This window comes from Protobothrops mucrosquamatus, unplaced genomic scaffold, assembly GCF_001527695.2.
Source record: "Protobothrops mucrosquamatus isolate PMUCROS unplaced genomic scaffold, P.Mucros_1.0 scaffold_238, whole genome shotgun sequence".
NCBI classification, from domain to species: Eukaryota; Metazoa; Chordata; class Lepidosauria; order Squamata; family Viperidae; genus Protobothrops; species Protobothrops mucrosquamatus.
Window position 1 is genome coordinate 152,545 of NW_015386314.1, and position 23,462 is coordinate 176,006.

The following is a 23,462-nucleotide window of genomic DNA, read 5'->3' on the forward strand; positions in this document are numbered from 1 at the left end:
TTAGTAAAGATGCCAAACAAGTGAAAACGTGCTTTCTGTCTCAGTGGGAGGTTCTTCTTTGTTTACAAAGTCTTATACAAGACACAGCATAGACCAGACTGTCAGGAAAAACTCAAGATCTTGTGAATGAATATATTCTGGAAAGGATTGATAAAAAGGAGCATTTTTTTCTGTTAAAGTTACATTTCTTTGTAGGCTATCTGTTTGCTGACAGAAAGCGGGATCAGTATCACACTGAAATGGACATCCCTTCCTTCAGTCTCTATGTAGTTCACTCTGACTTACTCTTCTTCCATACCCTATAAACTCATTACCTTGATCCTTTCACCTGTACTAGGTGTGGGAGTTCCACCACATCTACGAAGCTTTCATCTGAATACCATTGCCATTTGTTTCTATGGAAAAAAATAACCCTTGCAATGAACATCATCATTATTATCACTGTCATCATCACCCTCGTAGCATAAAAACACAACCTTCATTGAAATGAACATATGGACACAATTTATGTTTTCTTGTATGTCTCAGGACATAAGATCATTATTTTAAAATATACATACTCTGTAAAAGAAGGAAAAACATAGCTTATGAAATGTTCTCTTTACCTTTCAAAACTTTAATATGGATAGAGTTTGATTCATCCTAAGATTTCTTAATATTTATAAAAATAGAAAACATGATTAATTTCTTCATATTTATATTCTATAACTTTTTTTCAGTAGAAAGATATCAAATTAGAATCTTACTGAGTTAAACTAACTTTTGATATATTTACCTAACATTTCCTACAGCTTGGGAATAGATTTAATAATGTATTGCCAATGTTTAAACAATGAAATGGTAAAATTCTACTCCTCTTAGGTTATATTTTTCCCTCTCTTTGTAGCCAAAGCAAAAACCTAAAAGAACATCATTAAATGTTTTTTAAATATACTTGGTCAATAGAGTATTCTATCCTGTCCTATCCTATCCTGAAATAGGTTGCACAGAAACATCATCAAAATTGCTTGAACAACTTTATAACAATCTACCAGTTATACCCTCATAAAGGTCATGTGAAAATACATTCCCCACTCATGTAGACATATTTCTTGACTTAAAGAAATCTGAACACTCTATTAAAAGTTAGAACAACCAATAATGATAGAGGGAGCTGGTGAATATTCTAGGAGAGCAAGTAGAATTCTCTGGGCTCCAAGGCAATTTGAGGGAAGCTATCAAATATCAGTCATTTGTCTGAAATGGCATACGGTTTCCTGCCTGAGCAGGGGGTTGGACTAGATGGCCTCCACGGTCCCTTCCAACTTGATGATGATGATGATGATGATGATGATGATGATGATGATGATGATGATGATGATGATGATGATGATGATGATGATGATAAAATCCAGCAAAAGGGGCAACACCAGGCAACTACAGGCCAATTACCTGCTTACCAACAACTTTCAAATTGCTAACTGGTGTGGTAGCTGATGCAACAGCATCTAGTTGAAAACAATCTCTTTCCACCTAAGCAGAAAGGAAACCACCCCAATAGCAGAGGAACAAAAGATCAACTCCTAAGAGACAAAATGATCTTGGAAAACTGCAAGAAAAGGAAGACCAACCTGAATGTGGCATGGATTGACTACAAAAAGGCATTTGACTCTCTGCCACTCTGGATAATCAAGTGCCTAGAAATAACAGGAGTCAGTAGAAACATCAGAAAATTTGTGCAAAGATCGATGGCACAATGGAAGACACAGTTGCAGGTGAATGGTGAAAGACTGGGAGAGGTTAATATCAAGAGAGGAATATTTCAAGGAGATTCATTATCACCACGACTATTTGTTATTGCACTGTTTCCTCTGTCAACAATACTGAATAACTCAGGACATGGCTATCAAACATCAAAAACATCTGCCAGACTATCCCACCTCCTTTACATGGATGATCTAAAACTGTATGGAAAAACATCATCTGAAATAGAATCGCTGCTGAACACCATCCGTATATAGCCAAGGTATTGCAATGGAGTTTGGCTTGGACAAATGTGCCATACTTACTGTCAAACAAGGAAAAATAGTGAAAACTGAGGGAATCAAGATGCCCCACGAAAATAACATTAAGAGTCTGGATGAGGAAGATTACTACAAATACTTGGGTATCCTTCAAGCTGACAACATCAAGCACACTGAAGCCAAGAAAAAGATTAGAGGTGAATACATCAAGAGAGTGAAGAAGATCTTAAAGTCCGTGAAGGCAATCAACACCTGGGCAATTCCTGTCATTAGATACACAGCTGGAATAATGGACTGGATTCAAGCAGAACTAAAAGCAATGGATAGGAAGACCAGAAAAATAATGACAATGAATCATGCCCTTCATCCACGCAGTGACATTGACAGACTATATCTACCAAGGCAAATAGGTGGATGTGAAATGCTGCAAGTACATCAGATGGTTGAAGAAGGAAAAATGGCTTTGGAAGAATATCTGAAGGACAATTATGAAGATTCACTGAAATTAGTATATCAGGAAAGCTTACTGACTACTGCAGAGACCAAACTGGCCTACAAGAAAGACCAAATGAAGAACAGAAGCATGGGAACACAAAGCACTACATGGCCAGTACATTAAAAAAAATAGCTGGGAAAGCAGATAATAACAAGACCTGGCAATGGCTAAGAGCAGGAAAGTTGAAAAAAGAGATTAATTCTGGCTGCACAAGACCAAGCCTTAAGGACAAATGCATACAAAGTCAAAATTGAGAAGACAGCAACAGACAGTAAGTGCCGCCTATGCAAAGAAGCTGAAGAAAGAGTGGGCCACCTGGTAAGCTGCTGCAAGAAGATTGCACAGACTGACTACAAGCAGCGGCATGACAAAGTAGCAACAATGGTGCATTGGAAGATCTGCAAGAAATATCATTTGCCTGTAAGCAAGAACTGGTGAGATCATAAAATAGAGAAAGTCATAGAAAATGATAAAATTAAACTGCTTCAGAATTCAAACAGACAAGCACCTGCAACATAACACCCCGGAATTAACAATTGTCGATAAGAAAGACAAAAAAGTCTGGATAGTGGATGTGGCAGTGCCTGGAGACAGCAGAATAGACGAGAAAGAACTAGAGAAGATAACAAAATACAAAGACTTACAAATAGAAATAGAAAGACTGTGGTAAAGGCAAGCAATCCCAAAACAACTGGAGCACCACTTGAACACCATTGGCATTGACAAATTTGCCATTAGTCAATTGCAAAAGGCGGCCTTACTAGGAACTGCTTCCTGAGCCACGAGTCATAAAAGAGCCAAGGTTGCCTACTCCAGATCTAGACCTTACATCTTTTTGATAAGCAGCATTGTCACTTCTAACATCCATATAACAGAACTTTCAAAATTGGTGATCTAAATCAATATTCAATAGTATAATAATCTAAAGACATTCAGAGGATCATTGCACATTGTGTTAGCTTTCAAACGAATGTCCAGGCTTTAGTCTATAAATATCAGGCTTCCTCCTATCACATCCACACCCTAAATTGTTTTATAAATACATTGTTATATATACAATTACTCAGTTGGATTTCTAAGAAAAGCACAAAGTTCAAAAAGTTTTTGCTTTCTAGCATAGTAAACTGAAGAAATCTAAATGGATTATGAGAAGTGTCAGTTGCTGGTCTTAATTTCTTTGGGTCCAAATAAAGTCATTATTCCACTGTAACAATTGGACTTCAAAGAAACAGGTTTGGCAAAGGAAGAAGCCACAGATGCCAGAACACTTGCTGATACTGAACTTTGCAATCTTGAGAAATTAATTAGTCATTAAACATAATGTTACTTAGTAGAACATTAGAGTCACAAAAGCTAGAAAAGCACCTGCTTGTCTCCCAGAGACTTAGCAAAGTTTGTTGATCAACCCCAAGACATCAGATGGTAGGCAGAGCAATTAAGGGAAGCTTTGAAAATAGAAAATAATTTGGTGAAGTAATTAGATATATGGCATTTTGAACCCAGCTCAGGAGATATCACCAATTGCCTAGAACAGCAGTTCTCAACCTATGGGTCGCAACCCCATTTGGGGTCAATCGACCATTTCACAGGGGTCGCCAAGCAAGGCTGTCTGCCATTTTTTTGTCTGCCATTTTTTTTGTCCGCCATTTTTCCCCCTTTTCCGGCAGGTGCCTTACCTCCCCTGGGCTGGGCCAGCTGGTGGTTGGCCTGCTCCGTCTCTGCCGCTTGCCAGCTACGCCTCGGCCGGCGCAGGGGGCGGAACCACGCATGCGCGGTGCTCCCGGGCAGGGAAAGTCCTCAACTTACAACCGGTTGGGTAGTCCTCGACTTATGACCGGTTTAGTCCTCGACTTACGACCAGTTTAGTCGACCTACGACCGGTTTAGTCCTCGACTTACGACCGGTTGGGGGTCGTGGCATTAAAAAGGTTGAGAACCACTGGCCTAGAAGCACTAAAAATAGGAGAAGAGATAGAGATAGAGACAGAGAGACAGAAAGGCAGAGAGAGAGGTAAGGTGCTTATCATGACAGATAAACTGTATCTTTCCTGCTGTGCAAAGCTCTTTATTGTCATAAATCATAGCCACTGCACTCCATCTTAGGGCATTATTTTATTTGTAATATTAATATATCACTTTCTCTTAAAATTTCAAAGTGATTTAAACTAAAATCCAAACAGATTAAGAAAGAAACACATTTTTAAAAAATCAAATATTATATAGAGTTTCCAAGACAAATTGTCAATTAAACAGAAAATGAAGAGCAGCGGCAGCAAGTTAAAATACTGCAACAGTGGAAGTTGTGCAAGAATGCCATAGAAAGCTAAGGCTGAAAAACTAAATATGGCGCCTGGCATTCCCATCCAAAAGTAAGAGCTACCACCAAAAAGGCCTGTTCTCCAATAAACACATCTACACAGCATATGAAGATAATTTATTGAAATAGGCAGAAAGACATCTTCAAATATTCTGAAGGGTTTTTTTCAGGTGGAGGGTGTTAAAAGCAGCACTTTGAATCTAAAGTGCCACCTGATCTTCAGTTTGGTGCTCTGCCAACAGGATGGATACCAATGCAGCCATTAAATTCAGTGGGTGCTTTAGGCCTCCCACATTGCCTTGAGTAACTACAGCAGGGGTAGTCAACCTTGGCTCTTTTATGACTCGTGGACTTCAACTCCCAGAATTCCTGAGCCAGCTAAGCTGGCTCAGGAATTCTGGGAATTGAAGTCCACGAGTCATAAAAGAGCCAAGGTTGACTACCCCTGATCTACAGCAAGAGAGGGGAGAGATTTGCAAAGCTTCAGATGCTATTGGATTCCAAGATTAATCAGTTTCAAACTCCTCTCTTAGAGAAAAAAGCAGCATATAAATATAATAAATAACTAGAATCAGAGTCAGAATAGAGCTGGAAGGAACCTTGGAGGTCTTCTAGTCTAACCCCCTGCTCAAGCAGGAGACCCTATACTATTTCAGATAAGTGACTGTCCAATCTCTTCTTAAAAATCTCCAGCAATGAAGCACCCACAACTTCTGAAGGCAAGCTGTTCCACTAGTTAATTGTTCTTTGTTAGGAAGTTTCTCCTTAGCTCCAGGTTGCTTCTCTCCTTGATTAGTTTCCATCCATTGTTTCTTGTCTTGCCCTCTGGTGCTTTGGAAAATAAGTTGACCCCCTCCTCTTAATGGTAACCTCTCAAATACTGGAATACTGCCCATCATGTCCCCCCAGTCCTTCTTTTCTCTAGACTAGCCAAACCCAAATCCTGCTACCATTCTTCATATTATTATTTTTGTTTCCAGGCCTCTGGCACAAGGGGAAAAGAGGCCAGAACTCTGGAGCTAAACTCACGCTACACTAAGTCAAGAATTGCTTAAACAGGACTTATGGTCTAGATTCACACCATCCATTAAGCCACAAACCATATATTGGCTTAGCATTTAACACATCCAGTAAAGTGTCAGATCTGGATTTGGGTTAGCTCTCAGTTGCCTGCTCTCTCCTTTGGGGCTGAGAGAATGGACAGCTATTGGAGGCACTAGGACCAGAGGAGGAATGGGATTGTCGGGGGAGGCTGCCTGAATCTGCCTATTGCCAGCAAGGGAGACTTCAGCACCGTCTCTGATCTCTTCTGACTTTCTTTCTCGGCAGCAGGTGGTGCCTGGGAGGGAAAAAGGTGAGAGTGTTCAGCTAGCAAGGGAGGGGAAAACAAATCCCGGTGGAGAAAAAACCAACGGCGCTAGAGAAAGCACGGTCCCAACCCCTTGGCTGGGCTTGATTTCCCCCCCCCCCACTCCACCCACAGCCTTGTCTTTGTGCCTGGGAGTTTTGCCCAATGAGAGTCCAAGGAGGTGTCCATCTCCCCAGCCTGCCCCAAAGCCCACCCCTCCAGCGTGTCCTCCTCATCTTCATTCCCAGCAGATGCCGGTCCTTGGGGCTGTTCCACAGACGCTCCTGCCAGCCCAGGAGACGGCGAGTCCATCTCAGGAGGCAATCAGCCGGCCCGCCCTGGGATTGAGATTAGTTTGACTTGGCCGCTTTCCGAAGCCATGCCTAAGGCAGCAGCCCTGGTTGAAGAGTCGTGACTCCCGCCTTCAGGGATAACCTAAGAGCCGCCTCTGTTTGCTCTTCCCCACAACTCCCCCCCTCCCGATTGGAGGTCCAGGAATCCGTCTTCTTCTCTTTGCGATCTGGGGCTTGTTCTTTCCTTCTCCGCTTCCCGCGAAAGAGAATTATGCTTGGCTCAAACCGTCTGGCAAGCTCCGCTAGGATTGCCAGCGCTCCCGAAGCCACCAGACGAGCGTCCCAGGGCAGGCCGGTCCGCTCCCGCCTCGCTTTGCCTTTGCTGCTGACTCTGTTGATTCTCACGCCGCGGGTGGACTCGTCGTGGTGGTAAGTCCGCGGGGGGAGAGGGGGAAGCGGGAGCGGGAAGGGACGGCTGCCCGGAAACTTTCTCTCGCGTCTAGAAAGTGAGATGCGGCAGCTGACTGGTGGTGCTTAAGTGGGCTCAATTCCAGGGTGTTTTTGAGCTGTCACAGCTGGTGATATTTTTTTTTTTTAAAAAAGGGGGTGCGCCTGAACATATGCAGAGCGCCTGGGTTCTGGGGAGGATTCAGAAGATGGAGAGGGTTCTCAATTACTCCAGATCAATCTGCGGGGCTGCATGTTCCGGAGATCTGACCCCCCCCCCAAGAGGCAGGAGGTTCCTCTACCCGGCACAGTTGGTGATGGGACTTGGCAGCTTTAAAAGTCGGCGGGAGATGCGTGGACGAGCAGCAGGCATTTCTTTTCCGAAACGGTTCGATCCGAGAGAAGCTGCCTAAAAATCGGGCGAGCTTGACGTAGAAAGCGGGCTGAGAATTAGGAAATGGACCAGACCAGAGGTTTCGGAAAGGGGATGCGGGCGGAGGGCTGTCAAACGGTTCAGGCTTACAAACAGTATGGCGTCGTGCCTCCAGGACACGAGCTGCGGTCCTTTCCTCTTCCATCACCTCACCTGGGGTTCGGGATTCGCCCTGAACCAGAAATTAACCAAAAAGATCTGTTTCGGAGGACTCACTAAACATACAGGACTTAAACCCGGTTAACATGCTACAGGTTTATCATGTTCGGCCCACAAAACTGAGGGGACTCCACAGCAGTCGGCGATTATCACCGGGATGGCGGGACCCAGCCCTTCCTCTTCTGTGCCGCCTCCCGCGCTCCAAAGCCTCCGCTTGACAGCACAGTCCGGGCCAGCGCCTGAGCGATGGAGCCTGCGTGGCTCCTCATCTGTGAAAAGGCCTGAAGGCCCGGAACGGGCTTCAACCTGCAAGTGGACCCGAGGAGGCAGCATCTGTACCCCGAAAGAAATCCCTTTACTCTCGCCGGATCGTATCTCAGCCTTTCCTCACAAGCGTTCCCTCCAAACCAGCGGGAGTTCAGAGAGATGATGGGGGAAAAACAACCCCCTTCCTTTTATCCGGGGATCAATTTCTAACTTGTCTATGGCCCTCGTCCGCCACTTTTCCTTAGAACCACCTGCCTCGTTTCCACCCCAGAGGGAGGGAGAGAGAACGATTGGCTTCCACCTCGCGCTAAGTCGGGAAGTGGCTTGGTTTTCGGCAAGCCCATTCCTGGCTTAGCGCGACGTACGAACACAGCCACGGAAAGTCGCACTGACCGTCCGATTAACCAAATCCACACCCTGAACCATAATCTAAGTCAGGGCCTGGCCGCGAATAAGACGCTCGGCTAAAATGCGATGGCCCGGCTGAGGGCCCAGGCTTTTCGCGGAAAAGCCACCGGCGAAGAGGCCAAGAGGCGCAAGCGCCGGACGAAAGCAGCGCAATTGACAGCAATTGTCGGCTGAGGCTCCCGGGCTGAGGCAGGAGAGCGTGGCTGTCTTCTGCCTTTTCCGCCCTGAGAGGGTTCTGCTTCGAACTTTCTTCCCGCTATCCCAGCCTGAGCTGGCCTGCGGTAGTCATGGAGGATGGGATTTATAGCCTCCGCATTTGGACTCTTCCGCCCTCTCCTGAGGGCGTGTTTCTGCCTAGGTATCTCCTCTCCCGCCTTGCGGGAAGGGCGGCTCTATCCGGAGCTCCCGAAACTTCGTTTTTCTCAGCCGTCCGGCACCACCTCGGGCCAGGCGGCTTCGGCGATACCCAGGGCCGCCTTCGACGGAGAGAGCATTCCCTTCGAAGGGGCGGAACAGACGCTCCAGGCCTCTCTGCCCGCGGGGCTGCCCAGATCCCACACCTCGGCCCGTCACGGTTGGCGGCAGAAAGAGCGCCTCAGGGCAGAATCGTTTTCTCTGAAAAGTCCTGCGATTGCTTCTCGGGAGCCGAACGGGCGCTCAGTCTCAACCTGCCACAGCTGTCAGTCTGCCTCAGCCGGCCTTCTCTTGCTGCCTGGACGAGAGACGCGGGAGGGCCTTCGCTGAGGAAGTGAATCAAAAACGGCGGCTGAGGACATAAGTGTAAAGCTTCCCGTTGGAGGAATACGGCAGAAGCGGGAACTTGTGTGCAGGACTTGTGTGCGGGAACTTGTGAGCAGCACTGTCTCTACTCCCAGGAATAGATGGAAAGACTAGTCCGGAGCTTTTCTTCTCCTTTTGTCACCACTCAGGCCTTTGCGTGGAATCACCTGGGCCGTCCAGCGCTCTTCTGCCACCCATTCCCAAGGCCTCTTGGCGCTGACATCCTTCATTCTTTACATCAGGGGTAGTCAACCTTGGCTCTTTTATGACGCGTGGACTTCAACTCCCAGAATTCCTGAGCCAGCCATGCTGGCTCAGGAATTCTGGGAGTTGAAGTCCACGCGTCATAAAAGAGCCAAGGTTGACTACCCCTGCTTTACATGATAGACAGACGGAATCTTCACGTTCCTTCACCCAATCGCCCTAGTGAAGAGTTCACATTCAGCTAATATTTAAATGTACCGTAATTTTGGCTGCTTAGTTTAGACAAATGTACAGTACATTCACATGTGCAGCAATTTATCTGCAAGTAAACTGCAGGTAAATAAAGCTCTGTGAAACCTACTAGACATTATAACTGCAACAGTCAAGTTGTTAGGCTTAGCCATCCTGAATAGGTAAAAGGCTTGGGAGGGGTGGGGGGGGGAGATGGAATATGACTCTTCTTTTTGCCTTGAAAGTGGCTTGCCAAATACCAGATAAAAGGGCTGGATGAAGGAAGGCAAAGAAGACATCTGTTTGCTTCCTTGGGATATCAGCATTTAGCATATATTTAGCAACAATTGAAAGTTCAAATTTTAAAAGATTAAGCTAGGAGCTTATTCCAGCTGGATTTAAATAACACTTGAACTACTATAGCTGTTCAGCTGCCATTGACCACATAGTTGGATAGGTGTACAATAATGCATCCCAGAAGGAGAAGGAAATCCTGTGATGGTAATACATGTTAACTTAGGGCATGGTAGAAAATTGAATGTCATTACTTTATTGCTCACTGGATCACGTGAACACCAAAATCATAAGTAAATCGTGGAAAAAGTGAGTCATACCTACTCAGTACCTGCGTTCCATTGTTTTCTCTCACAAAAGTATGTTTACTCTGATTTATTCCCAAGTAAATATTGCAGTTCAATCTCATTGAGTGCAATAGTGTATCTTCCCAAGTACCATAAGTTGGATAGAGTACATAAAGTGTTTTTTCCTTTTCAGTTTCCATTTTTCAGGGGAAAGCTTACATACAAGCTTTCAATTTTAGAAATTCATTCTTAATCAGATTCATTTATATATGCTTAGCCATTGCCTGCATTCTGAAAAGCAGATGATGTTAAGTCAGAGAATCTGAAGAAGTTCATTTTTATCATTCAGTTATGGGTTTGGAGAAAAGGAGAGGGCAGGATCTAACTTGGAGCAGTGATTCCAAATTCCTTCCCTATAAATAGCAAGGGGGAGGGCAAGAGTCAAACTGTAGTGCCTTAAGTATTATTTTATTAGATGGTGACATGTTTATCTTGTATTTATAAGTCCTTGTATTGTAAAGCCTTCACAGAGCAAAAAAGGTTGCAACCTTCTGCCATGCTGAAATCTAGGGAATTTGCTTCTACAGTTTTGTGCTTAAATTTTATTCAGCAGGCCCAAAGAGGTAGTATCACTAACATCACAGTACCAACAGTAGGTAGAATATATTTTCATTTGATTTGCCAAAGCTTTGAGGGAAATAATGCTTGACCTCTCTACTTGTGCCTAGAGAAAATGCTAGTCCTTTTCTTCCAGCAGCTTTGTGGAACCAAATCCTAATGTACGCTACATCAATTTTGGTTATCACTAAGAGAAAATATCTACTACATATTTCTAAACAGCAACCAATTTATGAATTTTCAGTAATATCACGGATAGCATGGATTGCTTCACAAACCCTGCATGAATTGTAGGACTTCTACAGCATGATGGTTTCTATATAGCCTGTGTGCATGTATTTCCTAATAATTCTAAATGAATATTACTGTATCTCAGATTAAAAAATGTTTGCCAGATAAATTCTATGGGTTAGTTACAGAAGACTTAGTTGGGAAATGCTACCTTGTTATTGTGCATCATGTTTTGAAATGGTTATGCAAACAGGAAGAGAATGGTGACTTATAGAAAGTACTTTAGAATACATTAAAAACTAATTAATAAAAATTGTAGTCTTAAAATATAATCTCTGACATTTTCTTTTGGTAGAACACAAAAATGCAGGATTAATTGAATAATTTCATTGAGTTTTTGTATGTGTCTTGTGTAAGTTGGGAAAAGATTGCAGCTTTAACAGCTAGATCCTGACGGCAAGGCTTAGTTACTACGTAAATATTAGAATGATTGGTTGAGAATTGAGGTACAAAATTTGCAGCTTTTTCACAGTGTTTATACTATTTGATCATTTAGATTGATTAATTGAAAAGAACAAATAGCAAATTAAAGAAATCATTGTTATGTTAGGATTTACCATGTGCGTAGACATATAAACCTCTTGGTATTATTTCAAAGTATACCTTCATCAGCTTGTACTAGATGCTATTGAGATATTAAAATATTGCTTAATCATTTAAAAAGTTCTGAAATTAGCAACTTGTTTTTAATAATTCATGCCTATATAGTAAATCAAAAGAAGTATACCAGAGGCCTGCTTCTGCTCTAGTTAAAAGGTTTCTTAGAATTAATGCTGATAAATAACTTGTTGCCAGCCATTATTACTAAGACTGAATAATACAGAAACAAGCAAAGGATCAGAGTTATACTGAAACACATCATATATTCAAGGCAGTCAATAAACATTTTAAAAATCTGCCCTAAACATTAGCCGCAAGCTTTGTTTTAGGACTCTTTGGAGTAGATTAGAGCTACAGTATGTGGCTTCCAAACATAATCTGTACAATAAACAAGCTTGGTGTAAATAACTAAGTAGAGTTTACTTATAGCTGAAAGTAAAATGAGCAATTACAAAATAGGAGACTATTTTAAAACTAAAAGTCTTGAGCCACATGCAAGCACATATGTTTGAGACTGCACTAACACCACACACCAACAGGAATGCAAATACATTTCCCCTCCTCACATAAACTCTTTCACTCAGCTCTTTAACTGAAACCACTGTTCCTCAAAGTATCCACATTCTCCCAGCCTGCACGAGAACAAAGATCAAATTTTCTTGAATATATATTTTACAAGTTCGACTTTCCATAAAAGTGCATAAATATGTATAATTACAATCACCATGACATGTACAGAATTGCCAAGGTCCATGGTAATGATGATGTGATTAAACCACAAATTAGGGACTCAAGAGTATTATCTTTATTATGACAGTGAGCTAGGGTTATAACTGAGTTGCAAAAAATTGGCTATCTAATGCTGTCCAATCAGTTTGGAAGCAAAATAAGATTTAAATTGGCATCTTTCCAAAATAATATCTCATATTCCAAGCAGAAGGATAGTAGGGTAAATAATCAGGAAGAGCAAATGGAAAGGCCAAGTAGCAAGGAGACTCAGAGACCTAACTTGCTCTAATGCGTAAGGCACCAGGCTAGAAACTGAGAGACTATGAGTTTTAGTCCCACCTTACGCATGAAAGCCAACTGGATGGCTTTGGGCCAGTCATCTTTCTTAGCCCAATCTACCTTAATGGGATGTTGTGGGGAAAATAGGAAGAGGAAGGAGTATTGTGTGTGTTTGCCACCTTAAGTTATTTATAAAAATAATAAGGATATAAGTAAACTAAAATATAAATAAAAAAGCTCAGATGTAGGGTGGTAAAAACACAGGGTTGTTATTTACAGGAAGGAAATAATGTCTAGTGATCATCTCAAACGTGAAGAGGGAACTAATAAGATTCACAGTGAAGAGGAAATAAAGACAGACAGAAAAAGGGAACTGAACAAACCAGCTATGCTTTTGGCTAGCTTTCTCTAAGCTAGCATGCCCTTCATTCTTCAGAACTGGAGAAGGCTGCCCTTAGCTATTCATACTGTCACACCTATCAGAGGAAAACACCCAGGGACAGATAAGACCTACCCTACCCACCCTACCATTATGCTAAATGGAAGAGAAAGGGTACACCCAAAAGGTATTATGATGATGATTATAGTTTATTATTTTTATTATTGTACTTTTCCGATTGCTTTATACATCGTTTTGAAAAGATAAGTGAATTCCCTAAATTATAAAGTTCATTTGGAATTTCAAAGCTCTTAATAACTTCAAATTATCTATATCTATCTATCCATCCATCAAATCCGTAAGACTATTAACAGTTCTGGTGGCAAACAGAGGAGGTGGGCAGGAGCATCAGAATTATGACAGGCAGCAGCTAGCAGTAGCTATTGTGCTTTTAAATTTTCATATACAATAAATTGCAGAACTCCAGGGCACAATGAGAGAGATATTACATTTGTCTTTTGTTGGAATTATTTGAAATAGCTCTAAAATCACCTGTAGGTGCAGAGTGCATTTGGAGCCATTTAGAAATTAACTAAATGCCAACTGTGACTATCTTCTTTTCCTATGTAGGCATATTGTCACAGAAAATTCACAAAGAATTCTGACTTCAGGGATTCCCTTGACAGGATGATTTGGGAATATTTTCAGTATTATAAAAATAAGTAATTCTAAGTATGTTTAAAACAGTTATATAATGACAGAAGAAGAAACAAATGTACTGCTCACTGAAATTAAACCAGGTTTTCCAGTATGTGACCTGCAGCATCAGTTCTGAACTATAACTGTTCATGAGTAAATTAACATTCCAAATTGTAGCAGGCTAAAATAGCCCTGTTTCTATAAAGGCTTAATAAAATAATAAGAGTTTGATGCAGCTAGACTATTACCGCTTTTATGGAACACTATTTAAAATAGACATTATAAGCTCAAAAAGCATGTAGGTGTTTTTTTAGTGTTTCTCGTGCAGATTGCAAAATGCATCATGTCTTTTCTCCAGTTAGTCTAGGACCAGCCACAATAAGCAACTGAATGATTCAAACAGTTACTCAGAACTCCACTACTATAATATTAACATGTTGCCCTTTCCAAGTCAATGGACAGGGAAACTAAGAAAAAATGTGGCCCATTGCCTAGCAATTGATGAGTGTTTTCTCTAGTTCTATGGTCCCCATGTCAACTTTGGTCATCTGCCAAGGGAAAAAGAAACAGTCAAAACCAATGTGAAGTTGGACATTAAAAAAAAACCCTGGAGAAGCTTTTACTAAACTGAGTAAATGAAATGAGGTATTTTAAAATAACAATTTATTAACATACTTCTTACTCATGTTTATTATGCAATGTGGGAAAAAGCACTTTAAGATTTCCTGAGGATTCTAACAGGGTTCAGGGGCAGATGGGTCATTTGAGTTCCACCACCATCATGACTTTCTTCCCATGACATGTTGTTATCCAGTTTGGTCTAGTGGTTAAGGCACCAGGCTAGAAATTGGGAGACTGTGAGTTCCAGTCCCATCTTATCCATGAAAGACAGCTGAGTGACTTTGGGTCAATCACCCTTTCTCAACTCAACTCACCTCACAGGGTTGTCGTAGGGAAAATAGGAGAAGGAAGGTGCTGGCTATGTTCATTGCCTTGAGTTGTTTGTAAAAATAATAAAGGCAACATATAAATAAATAACATTTTAAAAGTACAAATAAATAATCAAAAATTAAAAATGGCCCAATAAACAAAAATGTGTAGAGAAAGTCCTGGAAAAAAAAACATTGATCATATTGTAATTAACTTTACTTTATCTCATGAAAAATATCAATCCACTTATTTATTTTATTAAATTTATTGACTGCCCATCTTACCACAAGGAACTCTGGATGGTTTACAATATTTAATCATTTGAAATACTGAGACAAATTTTGAATGGGATCCCCTCCTTTGCCAAGGCAATTACTTATTCCCTTGAAAATGCCTTGATTACTATAAGATTACCATTTCAAGCATTTACTTTATGGGGATTTCAGTGTGGATAGTGGATCACTTCACAAGTCAAACTAAACCATAATAGAGTTTCCTTGGTTTTGATTTAATGTATTGAGTGAATCCAGCTGCTTGTGATTTATTCAGTATGGTTAAACAACTGTGGTATGATGTGTGAACTGAGCCAATGTGTTTGGTATCAAAGTGACATGATCAGACAACATAGCTAAATTATTAGAAGCAAGATGAAACCATTGTGCTTCAGGTGACAAATTCTGAGAAGGGAGAATTTTCCTGCCTCTAATCTTGTGGCCTGGAGCCCAAAGTGACACTATTAATCTCAACACACACAGCCTGCATTTGAGGGTCTTAATAATCAACCAAGTAATAAAAAGTGGTCTTGTAGTAATTCTGGTCCCAAACTGTTTAATGCCTTCTATGTCAAAAGCAAAGCCATGAATGTGGTTTGGTAGTTGAAAATGATAAGGTTTTTTTGAGTTTTGCAGATGTGGTTTTCCCTAGCATAACGCATTAAAAAAAAACTTATTCCCTATGTGAGATTTTAAACTAGCTTTAAGCCTCTAAATAACTTCCTGCCAACCTGTTTAATCACCCATTAACCTGAAGTTGAAAAAAAATCCTGTATATCCTCTTGGACTTCACTAATACTAATCAATGAATAAAACTGAAATGTATCAACTTTTAACTATGATGGGATTATATGCTTAATGTTTCTTCTACAGGACACTGTGAGTAGTGGTTCAGAATATAGATCACAAAATACCACAGGCAGTCATTCTAACTCTGGCAAAGAGCAATACCACTGACATTTTAAAAAGTATGTGTATGTAAAATTAGTCTTATCCAACACTAGATTAGCAGAATGTGGGAGGACAAGAAGAAAGGAATTTTAGTACATGGAGGCAATTCATTGTCTCAGTAAGGCATTCTTGATTTCACTGAAAGGTTACTTAAAACAGGATTGACTCATGTAGGCTGATTTCAACTATGATAATACTGTAACAGGATTGTGCATGTGCAATCACACCACACCACATCACATACTGACCACCCTGCATAGGCAAGCACCCTTAGTTCTACAACCAGAAACAAAATAATCCATGAAAGAGATAGATATCCTGTTAAAGATATTTTTTTAATTTACTAAACCATATGGGTCTTCCAAGTGCACTACTGTATCAGCAATACAGAAAGACAAATCATCATGATCATTACCACCAATCAGAAGTTGATGGCTTAGAAAATGATTTCTTTCCATATCCAAATTGAAAAGCTTTGTTTTCCGTTTTTAAAATGTTTACACTCAAAATTGAGTAAGCTGTTTTCATTGAGGTTTCAGTGAGACTCCGAAAATGCAACAAGAATCATAAATAATCTTCTGACTCAAAGTTTAAGAACATTTCTTTAATTGTATCTAGCTGCTCATAGCTGGCAACTTAGACCTGCCTTTTACGGGGCCAAAGATATCATTCTGTGATGATTAATGGTTTCTTAATGGGTCAGTGCTAAACTAATGGCAAATATCTTCTCTAGAATTGTAGAATTTTCTTTTTCTTTTTTTCTTTTTGTAGATTCAATGAGCTAGTTCGAACTGTCAATCTGACTTTTAGATAGAAATCATTTGTAAGTAACAATATTTTACCTATTCATCCAAAGCCTTGAGACCTGTGATAGCAATGCTGTGTGCACTACTAGTTTATCGTTATAACCTAAACTCACTTTTCACTCTCACGTATAATGGAAGTTAACATCATTCAATTCCAATATTGAAGTAAGATCAAAATGCCAATTAAATTTGCTTCTGTATATGAAGAAGGGTGAGAAACTACAATGTCCTTGGCATTTAATAGAGTGAAATGTTCTGCTATATATTCCTGGAGATGGCTTTGAATCTAAGCTTGTTCTGAAACTTTCCACTATAGTTTCTTAATTATAGACTTCTGGTTTTGTTCTATGAAAAGAACAAAAGAACTGGATAGTATTAAAATGGTCCATTCATAGTTACTCAGAAATAGCTCATATAGAATGGAAGGCTGAATCGTGGGAGATACCTGCCACAAGTGACACTTTTTGCTGTAGAGCAGGTGAATGTACACTCAAGATTACATATGGCCCTAATAGCCTTGGCCTTCTAGAGGTTCCTAGTGAATTGTAATTGTTAATGTGTCATAAGGAGCAAATTATTAAACCCATATGGAATAACAATTAAACCTATGTGGAGGAAACATGGTCATTTTTAAAAATTACTTTAATTTTAATTAGACTTGAATATAATCACATTTAATTTCCCTTTGTCTCTACCCATTCTTTGGAGTGAAGCCTTCTCTGAAAAACCAACAGTGGCCCTCAGCTTGACTAGTGTATCTCTATCAAAGAGAATGCCATTAACTCTACTGCTTTCTGGGACAAAGAACATAGGTTTCCTGAGTGTGGAAGAATGTATCATACAAATTATCTGCTTTCTTACTGCCTCTTTCACTGAAACATATTTGACTGACTTCCTTTCATGCTGTTATCTCTTAACCCAACAGAACTAGATAAATGATATTACGAAGTTTTGAGAGGATCCCAAAACTCCTTACTGTCCCATAAATTGGAATGGATAGTAAGTAACTTGGGTGGTTGAATGGCTGAAATCTTTGGATATTCTGACTACTCATCTCATAGAAACATGTATGCTCTCCAGGAATCCATGCTTGCTGAGGTTTAAAATGGAACGTATGTTGTTGAGTAAATAGATGTGGCTGTGGCTGTTTGTTTTGTTTATGTAAGAGGCAATTTAGGATTCTCCTTGTTTATTGGAAGAAGACCCAGAAGATTCTTACAACAAGAAATTAAAAAAAACACAACTGTGGTGACATATGACAATTTTCTTCTGTTATCGTAAGTGTTGCATTAAGGCAGCCTGCGTTAAGAAGAATTCTTTGGTTATCCTGACTGTCCAGATTTGGATTGATAATAGCTTCACTCACGGAAAAAGAAAAAAAGGAAAGGAAAGGAAAGGAAAAATGAAGCATTTTCCTTATCTAGCTACTTATGTAGATACTTTCATGAAGTGCTAAGCAGATATAGAGCAAGAAAAAAGAGCAGCAATTGTTTTGAAATAACTTTTAAGTGCTTCCCTGAAATGGTAATCTCAGAATCAGACTTCACAATGCAATTAATGTGTTGTGTTAAACATCTATTTTCTATTTATTTAAAATTGAAATCATGGCAGGGATTTCAACTGGGACTCTGGTATACACAAATTAACCCTTTCATGCACATAGCAGTCCAGTTTAAAATTGCAGCCTCAAACTAGTATTTTCACTGGAAGGAGCTACAATTTTCATTTGGGAAGAAGTTGAACCAATCTTTCTTGTGCGTTAGAATCTGAATTCTTATCCTTTTCCCCCATGGCTGCTATATAGAGCAGAGAAATTAGATAGGTTAAATGCAAACAGTATTTCATGTCTAATTCAGCATTCAAAACCACATATAAAGCCCCAGTCCTGCTATTCAGCTGCAAATAATCATTCCTTTATAATGCTGGAGATGTTTTATATATTTTTGTACCTCTGGGCTTCATACATTATATTTAGATTAGGTGAAGAATGTACTACAGTATTATAAAACTGAGTTACCTCTAATAATGGTACTTCCATATCAGGTCTTCTCTCTATACTTGCAGCCATTATTTGTTTAAATTCCTTGCCAATGGTATGGAATGGGAGTGGGATGTCATATAGCATGAGAACATCAGAAACTGGATCCGGATAATTATATGGTCAGCATATTATAAAAAAGATGTTGAGATTCTGGAAAGAGTTCAGAAAAGAGCAACAAAGATGATTAGGTGGCTGGAGGCTAAAACATATGAAAAAAGTTGCAGGAATTGGGTATGTATATTCTAGTGAAAAGAAGGTCTGTGGGTGACATGATAGCATGCTCCAATATTTGAGGGGTTGCCACAAAGAAGAGGGGGGAGGGGTCAACCTATTTTCCAAAGCACCAGAAAGCAAGAAAAGAAAAATGGATGGAAACTAATCAAAGAGAGAAGCAACCTAGAACTAAGGAGAAATTTTCTAAGAGTGAGAACAATTAACCAAGGGAACAACTTGCCTTCAGAAGTTGTGGGTGCTCCATCACTGGACAGCCACTTTTCTAGAATAATGTAGGGCAGAGGTCCCCAACCTTTTGGGCACCAGGGACTGGTTCCTTGGAGAAAGGTTTTTCCACGGACTGGAGAGTGTGTGGTTTTGTGTGCTGCCTGCATCCCACAAATGGGACTTTGCTTGTTTGTGCGGACCAGTTGCTAGCATGCCGCAGCCTGGTACCGGTGTAGGGTTTTCTGCTTGAGCAGAGGGTTGGACTAGAAGACCTCCAAGGTCCCTTCCAACTCAGTTATTCTGTTATTCTGCTAAATTGCTCTACCCAGATGGCAGTGGATATATATTAATGAATATACAAACATGTTAATGTTTTTTGTAAGTGGCTTTTCTTTTAAGAAATACATTTGAGATCAAGATAATTTTATTGTTTTTGTCTTTTTAGGGACAAAGACCATACCTTTTGAACAGCTACATCTAGAGTAAATTAATACATTGCTTATTAATTGTAAAGAGGGAACAATGGGGAAAGCTTTCCTGCTGATCTCTATCTCTTACTAGTTGTTAAAGGGCAGTTTATCTATAACAATTTAAGTATCAAAAGAATGCAAAAAATAATAATTATTTATATTTAGCAGGGATAAACAAGTGGGTATCATCAGTGAGCATATTCAAGCTTTTCAGTGTACGGCCGCTATAAAAATTTATTATGAGTTATAAAATGGTTGCTGTGGCAGGTGTGGTAAGATTGCTATCCAAAGAGTGTTCCCCATCACAGGCTACCATTCTCATTTATTTAAGCTGCTCTTTTGTTCTTTATAATCTATAACTGCCAACAATTATTAATCTTTCTATAGACTAGGGTTTATTCTATAAAATAAAGAGGAAACTTGAACCTGATACATTGTGGAATATTAACTTTCTATCTTATTCTTTTGGGAAGGGGGGAAGGAAGGAGGGAGGGAGGGAGGGAGGGAGGGAGGGAGAAAGTGAATAAGCACTGAGTATTGCTTACTTATCCCAGGTCTACAGTATATTTTTTGGCTTCCTGGTATGTATTAACTCTCCAACTACCCAACTTGTTTTAAAGTGGAAGTGGTCCAACTCAAGTTTTATTCCATATTTCCATTTCAGAAAAACTGAGTTCTATTCCCATCAGAAGTTCCCATCACAGTTCTTAAAGTTTCCAGAAATCCTTTGTATGCTCTGTTTGACTGAGATACACTCCCATTTTTCCTCACCTTGTCCAAGAACTCCTTATGCTGCCCAATGAATCTTTGAATACATGAAAAACAGAATGTGAATATTGGGGGAGAAAAAAAGGGGGGAGGAGAGATACTTCCTAATGCACACATATGTACAAAAGTATTTCTATCATTAAGGCTAGACCTGGACATGGTATGTGACTTTGCTTAAGAGGACAACAATAAAAAGACTAACATAATTATTATTTTAAAAGAAATTAGTGAAGTATTTCCAGGAGATACCAATAAATGAGAATATTTGTAGCTCGGGGTTGAAATGAGGGGTCCTTTGTACCATCTGAACTTGGTTGTTTTCTTGCAGACTAAAAAAAAGGTTACATATAACAGTTTTTCACACTTACATCCATTGTGGCATCCCCATGGCCATGTGATCAAAATTCAGATGCTTGGCAACTGATTCATATTTATGACCATTATAGTGTCCCAGGTCATGTGATCTCCTTTTGCGACCTTCTGACAAGCAAAGTCAATGGGGAAGCCAGATTCTCTTAACAACCGTGTTACTAACTTAGCTGCAATGATTCGCTTAACATCTATGACAAGAAAGTTCATAAAATGGGACAATTCAAGTAGAAAGTCCAATAGACATTGAGATGTAATTGTTAGTAAAAGAAAATATAATTCACCTCACCCAGCCAAAGATTGTGATTGGGTTAACTGTGAAATAATCACAAGTACTACTCCAATTTTCCACTCCTAATGTTTCTTCCAGCAAAATGTTTTGTATTAGTAAGATTTTTTTTTCTTTTTGTGCCTTTGACTCTGTCTTGACATTTGGCAAGTTCCTGGACAAGTCACTGTATGTTTCTTAGCAAAATTTCAGAAGGGGTTTGCCATTCCTCCTTCCTAGTAACCTTCCCGAGAGGATTACTGGGCTGCTTTATACCTAAGGCAGAATTAGAACTTGTAACCTCTCAGTTTCTACCTGGTGCCTTAAACTCTACACTTAACTGGCTCCTACTAACTAAACACTTTTAATTTTTTCTCTCATATTGGTTCCATCTTTGACGATACATCAGAGGTGAGATTTCACAAAAGATTTTGAGTTTGGGATACAGTAAGAAATGTCATATGAAATGAGTAAAAAGTACCTTTTGGACAGTTTGCCCTGAATTGAAGCACAAGCTACAGGTTGAGCCAAATGGGCCAGCCAAAAGTTATTCTTGTAATCTTGTTTCTTGCATATATCTTTAATATTTACAGACATGTAAAAACATAAGCTGACTCTTTATCAAAATGCAGTTCATCCATGTGAACAGTATTAGAGACATATTCTTCATGGCTGGTGAAGGCTTCCCAGAAGATGACATGTGGCTGGATTTAGACAGTGATGAATTCTTCCTTGAGGGATGGAATGATTCCTCCACCTCTTAAGAAAGTAGGGTTTGCTTCCTTCTCAAGAAATTATTGAACCATACTCAACAATTTTTATTCTTTCCCCTCGGTGAAGTGGATTATCTGGATCCCTTTCAATTCATGGTCATGCTTTGACTTCAGGTGGAAGCAGATCACTGTAGTGCATCCCTCCTTATTCTTGATTTCTTAGCTGTCTCTGGTATCATCAACCATGATATCCTTCTGGAGCAGCTTCAGAGTGTGGCAACTGTATTTTTCTAGTACTCCTTCATGTCCTGAGGCCAGTTCCAGTAGGTGTTAATTGGAAGGTGAGAATGCTTTGCAGGGTTCTGCAGGATTTGGTACTCTCACCACTCCTGTTTAATCCAATAAAGGAGAATATTTGTAGCTCAGGGTTGAAATGAGGGTTCCTTGGTGCTCTCTGAGCTTGCTTGTTTTCTTGCAGACATTTCATTACCCAAACTAGGTAACATCATCAGTGCTAGTCTTTTTTTGTTGACTTTCTTGTGCTATTTTCCATCCAGCTGCACAATTGATTGGAGGTTTGTATATGACACTGTTAGGCAGGGCATGAAGGTGCTGGGTGAGATTTTCCATCACCATTGAATAAGGTAACATCAACACGTTGATAATGCCCAGCTTTAAATCTACATTCCTTGCAAACTAAGCAGTGTTGTTTATGGCCTGTCTTCGTGTCTGAAAGCTGTGGGGGGTTGGATAGGGAACAACAGACTTCAGCTCAACTCTGGCAAAACTGAGTGGCTTTGGGTTTGAGGACTTTCTGGTTCCAGGGATTTATCATTTTTTTTTGTTCTGAATGGGGTAGCTCTGCCTCAAACAGATTGTGTGTGAAATCTGGGACTCCTGCTTGAAGAGTAGGTGAAAACTCTGGCCAGGAGGGCCTTTGTACAAGTTCATGTTGTGCACCAGTTGCATCCTTTCCTGGATCAGGAGGCTCTGCTCTCAGTCCCTCATGCCTAGTTTGCCTCCTGAATGGATTATTTAATGTGCTGTACATGGGACTGGCCTTGATGAGAATTTAGAGTCTGCAGCTGGTGCAAAATGCAGCATTGTGGGCAGTTATGTGTAATCCATGAGTTGAATTGACTACCATCATGCTTCCAGATGCAATTCAATTCTGTTACATCTACCCATCCCATCAGATCCAAAAAGAGAGGCATGTTATGGGTCCTGTCAACTAAGGAATGGCAGTGTCATCATGTTTGGGACTCTAGTAAAAGAGGAATAGAATAGGATAGGATAGGATAGGATAGGATAGGATAGGATAGGACAGGACAGGACAGGACAGGACAGAATAGAATAGAATAGAATAACAGAGTTGGAAGGGACCTTGGAGGTCTTCTAGTCCAGCCCCTACTCAGGGAGGAAACCTTATACCATTTCAGACAAATGGTTGTCCAATCGCTCCTTAAAAACTTCCAGTGTTAGAGCATTCACAACTTCTGGAGGAAAGTTGCTCCACTGATTAATTGTTCTAACTGTCAGGAAATTTCTTTGTAGTTCTAGGTTGCTTCTTTCCTTAATTAGTTTCCATCTATTGCTTCTTCTTTTTTTTCCAAATATAAATTTTTATTATTTTCATCATAAAAAAAAGCACATCACAAATACATCACAATGTAAAAAACCCTACCCCCCCACCCCCCCGGACTTCCCAAACCAAATCCCAGGCTAATATTCAAATATAGGTAAACAAATATTAATATCTCTAACTCCACAAACTCTATTTATAAACAATCCATCTCCTCCACATTAATAAAAAAATTATACATTTAAGTAATTCAAATACACCAAGGTCTATATCAATTCAGCAGGTATCAC

General features: G+C 40.1%; 1 protein-coding gene across 1 annotated transcript in view; it reads left to right on the forward strand.

Annotated features, from left to right (window-relative positions):
* The first annotated feature begins 6,727 nt into the window (after positions 1–6,727).
* Positions 6,728–23,462, forward strand: part of WNT2B (Wnt family member 2B) — a 37,147-nt gene continuing 20,412 nt past the window's right edge. The window contains exon 1 of the mRNA XM_015829890.1: positions 6,728–6,885. Coding sequence (XP_015685376.1) covers positions 6,728–6,885 — 158 coding nt within the window. The remainder of the gene's footprint in view (positions 6,886–23,462) is intronic.